This window comes from Phoxinus phoxinus (assembly GCF_949152265.1).
Source record: "Phoxinus phoxinus genome assembly, chromosome: 13".
Lineage (NCBI taxonomy): Eukaryota > Metazoa > Chordata > Actinopteri > Cypriniformes > Leuciscidae > Phoxinus > Phoxinus phoxinus.
This window is the reverse complement of record NC_136888.1, coordinates 15,155,624-15,165,075: the sequence shown is the minus strand read 5'-3', so window position 1 is coordinate 15,165,075 and position 9,452 is coordinate 15,155,624. Positions and strand designations below refer to the sequence as shown.

Here is a 9,452-nt window from a genome sequence, read left to right as displayed (position 1 = left end):
GAGTGCACAAGCTTGCATTTCGAATTGATTCAATTTGATTCAATATTGATTAATTTGGGGGTCTACAGCAAATGTCCTTTAATGAAAAAAATCTCTCTCAACTAATGCTGTAGGCTACAGTGAACCCCAGTTGGTAACCTACATAATTGATTTGTAAGATACTACATAGAAGAAAGTTTTTATAATAACGTTAAATTTTCATGACAATTGTTTCTACCAGTTTTTTTTAAACAAATATTGCATGGTGGCCGTCAAAAACGGATTTATTCAAACTATTGAAGAAAAGTAGGCTACAATTAAATACAATACGAATATGCGATATCCAGAACACAAATTTAACAAAATGCTCTCTGAGTAAATTTTTCTAGCTGACTAGCGAGTTTTTGGACATTGAATGGCTTGGTCCATTGAATGGACAGGTAAATGCGACGTTATGACATTGTTTACAGAGGTTTTAATGGCGTCTTTCGGCGGTTGAAGAACTGATTGAGCGAATACGTAACATGATATGTATTTCGGTAAGTTGTATAGTATTTTTCAAAATGACGAAGAAAGAGAACAATTAGATTTATTTTCAATTAGTTCATATAGCTGCCATAAATGTGGGAAAAATGTCCTCAGACCAACTAGATATCGGCTAAGCTCTGAATGTTTACAATGTCTGGCTCCACGCCTGGTTTGTATGTAATAAAGAACCATGTTATTTTCACTGTTAACATCAAGACCAAGTGAACTAAGACTGCAACTGGGGTCCCCTAAAATAATAATAAATAAATAAACTATTTACTAAAGTGATAATGACAAGACAAATGTGTAAATCAATTCACTTTTTATTTTTACCTTTACAGCCAGATTATTGTACAGTCAATATAAAAGAAATTATAAATGAATTATTATACATGATTATTCTTTGGATATCAGCATAGAATTGCAGATAATTAAATTAATCAAACCCAGCCTTGTGCTCAGATTGAACTCTCAAGATGCAACTATATACAAAACACACATACAGTATACTTGGGGACAAAAGCTCCATTTGCAGCACAAAATCATCAAACCTCAGGACGAGGCACAGATTAGTGGTGAAAGATGGAGCCGTACACTCACTGATCAGAAAGAGAGAGGGGGGGACTTAAAAAGTAGAGCAGCAACTTCCTGCCAAGAGCTTCGTCTGACATCTGTGTAAACAGCAGGGCCCAAAGTTTCCTTCAAAACCTTTTTCTCCAGGTGCCGTCAATGGGAAGGATTTCAAACAGGAGGAGAGCACGAGTATCCACACCTGTATTTAGTATTTGACTTCAAAAGGCCACTGTGTGGTTGCTCGGATATGGCTCTGGATCTATGCCACTTTATGACAGATCAAGGTGTCATTGCTACTGAAGACATACTTTAACCAGAATGGATGTAGAATGCATTTAACCTTTTTAATGATAAAAATGTTTTTGTTTTTTTAAATGGACAAATTGCACTTGAAAATAAAATAATCACTTAGTACACCAAATATACACCAAGATTAAAGTTTCTATGATTGAAATGTGGGGCTGTGGAAGGAGATCAGCTCATTGAGATTCTTCAATAAGTTCATTTCCCCTTTCTAGTGACAAGGAACAAATATTAGGTTCAAACCAAAGAACCATCACATTCCTACAAGCAGTGTTATTGCTAAAATAGAAAATGTATTAAAATAAACTTAGTTGAGACTTGTCATTCCAAAGGCAAACAATCTGTTCTTGTATAACCTTTAAATTAATACTCAAGAATGACTAGTTGCTAATGTGACCCGACAGACGTTAAAATCACTGGGTTGATAATCACAGCAACAGTCATGCTCCATATGTGCATTTGTTTTTTTCTCTCATGATGAATGAGGCACAAATCAAGACGCATAAAAAAAAAAAAAAAAGGGAAGATCTCAACCCATTTTTTTTATGACCGAACACAAACATCAAGACATCACTCTACAGGAAAACAAATTAAAGGCAACTTGAAACTGGAAAAATCATCTCATCTAAATTTTGAAATGCTTTTGACTTTAGAGCACCAAATCCAGTGAAAAGCAGATTTACAGTGGATAATTGGTTAGTTTAAGTTAATTTACAACAAAACTAAGTACCCTTTGGGCACATAAGCTATCTAGTATAAATCAAATGTGCAAATTAATTTTCCATTCATGGGATTTTTACACTTTATAAATTCAATATACATACCTACAACCATTAAAATATATTTTATTTAATAATTTGATATTGCATTTGACTTCAGAAATCACAAGAGGATTTCCACGAAAATAGAATATAAAAGGAACAAAATAACACGTCTTTTCTCTCCATCACGATGTGGAGACAAAAGTATCATATCTGTGTGGAATCATGCTCCTAATTAAAAATGATATAAATGTGCCAACTTTGCTTATACAGTATGCTAAACATATTGAAATCACTTTCAGATCTTTTTATTTGAATAAATAAGATGTAGGTATTGCCAGGGTTGGTCCAATACACAAACCTGGAATGTGCTTTTACCGTGACCTTCTTGCGGAAGACAGTCCTTTAGAAACCAACCAAATTGAGCTACGTTAAATTGTCACTAAATTGCTGCACAACGTAATTTTATGTTGAAGTGGTTTCAATAACCCAGTTCCAATTAAAAGGCTGCTTACTAAAAATTGCCCCAACCCATCAGATTATAAATAAGCCCTCTAAAATACTTTTTTCCCCCGTCAAATCATTAAAACCATTAAGAGATGGACTAATTAGGCCAGTCAATTAAGCCTGAATGTGCCAATTCAGTCAAGTCTAAAAACTCTCCATGTGCAATCAAGGATACACACCGAGCGGGTAGTTTCCCCCGTAAATACTGATAGGCAAGCCTTCAAATGGCACCAAACCAAATAAAATATTCAATCTTGTGAATTTAGTCATCCAATCACTTGCCAAGTAATAGTAGTACTGACATCAATTACCTGCATTGACCTGCTCAGGGCAACACACATCTTGAAATACATGCAAACCCCCTTCTTGATAGTGGCTTAGAGATGAACACATATCCAATAAGACTGATCGAATCCCTGAGATAATCTCTTACATCTACCATACCATTTATCACGTTTTAACTAGTGTTACAAAGGTGCAATGAGGGATGACAAACAAAAAATTGGTTGACTTAAAAAGGCACATTCAGGAAACTACAAATCGATTACTGACTGCGCAAAGAAGATAAATCAAGAATAATCTTCCGTATCAAGTCCAAAAATGGACTCTTGATAAAACCAGGGCACAAACAAGAATGATGGGTTGATCCCAAAGACCTGGAAGATTCATTTACGGTCAACTCAAGGAGGCTTGCTTGAGTTACCAAACCAACAAATCCCAAGGAACATAGCTGAAGCAGCTTGTTAAAATTCATAGCACTCCCACATGCTACACATTAGCATAGCACCGAAACTGATAGAGAAGTTTGTAAGGGAATGTTGTACCACCTCTATGCAAAGCCCAAGAACACTGATGGATAGAGGTGACCTCCCCCGTTAGATTGCGATGTTGGAGGTGTAGCTCAGCTGTGGAGGTTCGGTCCTGCTCAGCTCATTGTCAATTAGCTGGTCCAGGATTTGCGATTCTCTCCTTTTTGAATGGCAGTGCCGGCTCCTCCCCTCAGTTGCTGACTAAACTCCCCGCTGCGGCGATTTTCGGTGTGTCTTTTGGAAGTTTCCCTTCGAGTCAGCCGATCAGGACGGACTAGCACCCCGTAACCAGGGTTGCATCGGAAGTACTGCTGGCCCTCAATGGAACCATCGTTCTTACCTGATGGACAAAGAATACAAGAGGAACAAGGTCTGTGAATCAGTTTAACCAAGGTGGTGTCAGCATCTCAGAAAACTAGTCACTAGAAAGGACTAGTCAATCAAGTCAAGTCTTCTGTTATTTGACAAGAAACACATATTGGGTTCAAACCAAATGAACCATCAAATTCCTACAAGCATTTTGATTGTTACTGCTAAAATAGAATTAGAAATAAACTTAGTTAAGACTTATTAATCAATCTGTTACCTTTTAATTAATACTTAAAGAATGACTAGTTGCTAATGTCACCCAGCAGGCCTTAAAAGCATTTTGAACAAGGTCTGTAAATCAGCATCACCAAGGTGTCAACATCTCAAAAAACTTGTTGAATAATGGAAAATCTGACTAACCTGAGGGAGTGTCCAGCTCAACGCCGACCCAGACGCCCTCAGAGAAGTGCGTTGGGCCAATGTAGCGGACCGTGCCGGACTTACTGGTTCCGACAGTGACTCTCCCTCCCACCTTGAGCCAAGCAAGTTCCTTGGGTTCTACATCCTCAAAAGTTATCTCCAGCTTTTCCAGGCTGTTAGTTTGCTGCGTTTGCATTGTGGTTGCTTTCCCGCCACCGTCTCCAAGAATGTTACTGAAAGACCTGAGTTCATTGGCTTTGACCTTCTGGAGAGAGAAAGGGTTGTCTATGGAGGTACTCATCACCAGGGGAGGGTTTGCATTTAGCTGTACTTCCTGTTGGGAGGTGGTGACGCCATTCCTGTGGGTATCTTCCTCTTTTCTATGCCTGTCAGATCTTAGCCCAGCTTCTATAGGAGCAGAGGCATTAACAGGGGTGGGTAGACAGTCTTCAGTGTCGTCTCCTTTTTGCCTGGATGCTACGGGGCCAGCTTGGGTATTGGGAGTAGGGGTAAGGTCCCCACAAGCAATGGAGACATCGGAAAGGGTGGCAGTGGAGACACTAGTAGAGAAATAGCCACTGGAGGCCTCGCTGATGGGGCTCAGGGGAAGGTCATGCGGATCATGCAGAGAGGACGGGGCATCAGGAGCATCTGAGTGTCTGTCTGAAGCGGGACTCTTCCCCATTACTGCGACCTATTGGGAAGCACGTCCAAAACCACAAGGAATATTTAACTACACCTCAACCTATCATCTGACTCTCACACAGAGTGCAAATGCTAGGAAAACCACAGATTTAATAGCATGCAATTTACATCACATGCAGGAGAGAAAGACTTGGCTCTTAAAATATCTTCCTAGGCTATATTTCCACAGAATACAAGTCTGTAACCCAATTCATCATTTATATTTATTTATTAATTTTGCCAAAGACAGAGCATGAGATCAGAGTGGAGATCTACTTACTGGTTCTATTCTTACTCTTCCTTCATCAGGGTTGTTGGCTGTTTGCATCATTATTCGTGGCATATGCTGGAGAGATGAATGGAACGTATTAAATTTGTTTTTACGATTTCAGTAATGGTTTTCAAAGAGGCGGCACAAAGCTTGATTTAAGGGTCACGTGTTCATTTTTTATGTTGGGAGCGTTTGGATTACGTTTGATCTAAAGTACTGACAGATCAAAAGTCTGCATGCAGGGGAGGAGTGATGTACACGATGAAATATTACTGTCATATTTTTCCCCCTCAACGCCTCCGTTGATAGCATGCTAGGAGATATGATGAAAGAGTATGGCTTGACAATTAATCTTGGGGAAATTAAATACTGGAGTTTATCTATGGACTCCTGCCTAACATATAATCAGGTTTCTCTGACATGATTTACTTTGACAAAATGAGGACACCGTTTTAATCAAGGAAAACCAAAAAGCCTGTTTTTCCTCACAAAAAATCCACCACCAAGCAATAAGGCTTAATTTAAAGACTTAATTTGCCTCATACGAGATGGATAATATATCACAGATATATTGGCAATGTAGTAGCGTATGGAATTTCTGTCTATATGGAAATGAGGCATGAAGACAGAACGACAGTATACTAGAATCTAAAATTGACTCAAATTAAATCGGTCAAGAGCATTCGCATCCCACTTTGATTACCACATATGATTTACTCATCTAAATGCAGCATATTTTTGAAAGGCTTTGCCAGCGCTAATTCGGCTATTTTTATGACGGATACTTCACATTACTTTTTTCATTTATGCACGAATCACTGTTGACTGGAATTTACATGCAGAAATGTTTATAAGCATACAGTAGGTACTGCTCGTCTTTTGAATAAATTCAATGATTTGAGAGTTTTGTACTTATAAAAATTTCAAAACTAGATTTGATTTTTTCATTTACACATTTACAATTAAGCACATTTTACCCCCAAATTCTCATTTCTGTAGAACTATACTATAATCAGCATAAATGAAATGCACTACAACAAATATCACATGACCAACACATAATTGGATTTGAAAATGTAATGTATAACTTTGCCTTAAAAATGCATTATTTATTTACTATATTATATTTATGCATTTTATTTCTCATAATAAAAAAAAAACATTGGTTCTAGAGTGAAATGTGACCTGGAAATTTATTGACAGGAAACATGAGACTCAGGGCAGACAAAGCAAGGTTTGGGCATGGTAACCTCATTAAAATGGCTGAAATGTCAAAAGTAAAATTAAAAAATGAGTTCAGACCTGTTGTGACTGTGGAGAGGGTCTCAAATCTTTCTTGTCTTCACGCACGGGGAACAGGGACTTGAGCAGCTTGGGCATCTGAGGGACCAGGGCCTTGACTGTGGAGATACAAGAAGCAGCATGCCCTGAAAACCCTGTGGGCAGGTCGGGAAGGAGGCAAAAAGCAAGGTAGAGGTGTTTGGAGAGAGACGACAACGATGGTGAAACAAAGACAGATGTAGAAAATATATAAAAGGAGTGCATGAAGCTGGAAAATAATGTCACACTGATACAAAATGTCACATTGACATTTTGTGACGGATCACAAAGAGTGGTGAAAAGAAGTTGTAGTTGAACAAGACAGATTTTAGTTGTAGTTGAACAAGTTGCCGGTTCAAACCTCGAACTGCCAATATTATGCCCTTGATCTAGAAACAGATATTTTCCCTCTAATAAGCATAAGTTGATTTAGTTAAAAGTTAAATTACTATTTCATAAACCAGGTTAGAAATGGCAGCACACAGACAGGAATGAGTCTGACACACTTACAGAGAACATAGAGTTGAAAGTTGAAAGATAAGACAAATAAAGAAAGGGTCATGCTGGAAATGGTAAAGGAATATTATTTAATTGCAGAAAAAAAACTGTTCACGTCTTGAACTGCTCACTTAAAGAGCGATCATTATGCCGTACCTTGCTCAGGGTCCTGATTCTGTGTAGGTGTAGGAGGTCTGGATGGTCGTGGCAGTGTTTTGCTAAACTGGGAGGATGTACCGAAGATATCCTGCTGACTCTCCCATCGATTCTTACATAAGCAAATTGGATATCGGAGGTTACAAAAAACAACCGGTTTCCTGTAGTGGACCATATGTCCTTTTTCACCCTAGAATCTTACCTTGTTGTCATCCAGCACTGAGTTTAGAGACAGATCCTGTCTGCTTCCAGATAACTAGAGGAAGAAGAGTTGATGTGTGAATACAGAATGTGCCAGACTCTGATGATGCCAAGTGTCCTTAACATTTCTCTCAGTTAAGATGAATTTAAGGCTACAGATGCGCTTACCCGGTGCACACTGGGAGAGCTAAGACTGCGTCTGCTGCCCTTGCCTTTACCAGCCAAATGCTCCTTCACTGCCACCTCCTGTAACACATGATCTGATTTACATGATGAAAACAACATGCTGAGCTGAACTAGAGAAACTAGACCGCACTGGAAAGTCACCATTCATTTTAGTGAACTGATTCCTAGGACTGCTATTTATCACTATGATAAGGTTATATAGAATGAGTTAAATGATGTGCTAACACATTACTCTCCTCGGTTTTATTCCTTAAACTTCAGTGATTTACAAACACTTTGCGAATCAGTTTGACATCATATTTAAAAAATAATTACTAAGGCCCTGTGTCCACCAAAGCATTTTTTCCAGAGGCTAGCTTATGTTTCCAATTGTTTTCAATGGGAGCGCCGCGTTTTTAAAACGGCAGCAGCGTGACGTGGCGCTAAGTGTCTATTTCACGCTGAACGCTCACCGTTTTTTACCGGTCACCAAGAGTTTAGGAATGTTCAACGTTGGGAAAAACTTTTCACTTTTTACCCAGCCATCCAATAACAGTGAAGGAATGGCGGGACAAATACCACATCGACCAACCGCCACATCCTGCTTGTACAACGGAAACAGATGACAACAATAAGCATGATAACGGAACGAAAGAGAAACAAGAGCCAGAGAAAATACTTTACATTATATAATTAGTTTTATATAGAAACAATACAGAAACAAACTATATGTGAGATGAGATACTAGAAACACTTCCGCGGATATTCGTATCACGGCAAGCAAAGCTTCTCAACTGAAAAAACTCTTCGCTGCCGAAACACCATCAACTGGCTAAAAACACTATGGTGGACACACGGCCTAAGGGTGGTTTTCTGCCTTCAAATTCAATCGTCCTGTAAAATTCAGATTTTTTTTTAAAAACAACATGCTCAAATGATTATAAAATTAGAAAGAGATGACAAAATGTAGACTCATCAGTTCAAAAATATTAGTGGAGGTAGCTGGGTGACCTGTCTCAGACGGTCCAGTGTGAGGATGTTCTCCACGGCCAGGACGCTCCGTAGGTACTTCTCTGTGGCAGCTTCATTGTCTAAGGATTTGGTGTTCTCAGCGCTGGTGGCCACACGGGCCAGCATCTCCCTGTCCTCTGAGCTCTGACTGTCCTGCTGACGTACATAGTCAAGAAAGACAGGTGCTTGTAAACAAACCAGCTACAGAAACCAGGTGTGCATACAGAGCAGCTTTTGCTGATACAAGTTCATTTCTTGTGGGTAATGGCCAACTAACATGACCTTTAGTTATTGCTGAGAGTTTTGCAGAGATACATATGAGTGAATAACTCCCTGTTTTAAGATAATGGGTAAATTAAGAACATGGAAGTTTCTCCTTGCTTCAATACTGAAATCTACTGACCATTTTTTTCTGAATCAATGTTTTAGAATTTTAGTACTATTCATTTACTATTATAGCATTTATAGTATATTATTAGAGTTAGCTTGTATATTTTCAGCTTATTTGAATTTTAGTTTCAGTAATTTTGTAATGTGCTTTTGTCATTTTTAATATTTGTATTTAGCTTTAATATAAGATGTTATTTCACTTATTTGCCGACATTTATATTTTATTTTAATTCAGCTTTATTTTAGTAAATTTTTTAGTTTGCAATAACAACACTTCTGAATTAAGCAAAAGTATTATATATTGTCATTGGTAACTGAAAACCCCATATAATTCAGCTACTAATGCATTATACACAAACAAAACAGCAGATTTTGTACAGTATGCCTACCCCTGGGATGTTGGAGACGACCTCAAAGGTCACACCACAGCCGGGAATAGTGCTCCTGGTGGACATTCTTCTCAAGAAATTTTGGGCAAAACCCTGTTTAAACAAAAGAAAAACAAATACTCAGGAATAAATATAAAAAAGATTCTTTAAAAGTATAGGTTTTCTAAGCAATAAAAAC

At 38.2% G+C, this 9,452-nt stretch overlaps 1 protein-coding gene across 3 annotated transcripts in view; it reads right to left on the bottom strand.

Annotated features, from left to right (window-relative positions):
- Nucleotides 1–813: 813 nt before the first annotated feature.
- The window catches only part of kif13ba (kinesin family member 13Ba), a 44,046-nt gene continuing 35,407 nt past the window's right edge, over nt 814–9,452 (bottom strand). Inside the window, exons 32-40 of one of the 3 annotated variants that reach the window (XM_079632201.1) lie at nt 9,275–9,367; nt 8,496–8,648; nt 7,488–7,565; nt 7,321–7,374; nt 7,119–7,230; nt 6,447–6,580; nt 5,154–5,219; nt 4,190–4,883; nt 814–3,800 (exon numbers count right to left, since the gene is read on the bottom strand). In XM_079632201.1, coding sequence (XP_079488327.1) covers nt 3,592–3,800; nt 4,190–4,883; nt 5,154–5,219; nt 6,447–6,580; nt 7,119–7,230; nt 7,321–7,374; nt 7,488–7,565; nt 8,496–8,648; nt 9,275–9,367 — 1,593 coding nt within the window. In that variant the 3' untranslated portion in view covers nt 814–3,591. Of the gene's footprint in view, nt 3,801–4,189; nt 4,884–5,153; nt 5,220–6,446; nt 6,581–6,974; nt 7,028–7,118; nt 7,231–7,320; nt 7,375–7,487; nt 7,566–8,495; nt 8,649–9,274; nt 9,368–9,452 lie in introns of those variants that run through there. The other 2 variants (XM_079632202.1, XM_079632203.1) reach the window with 2 other exon arrangements.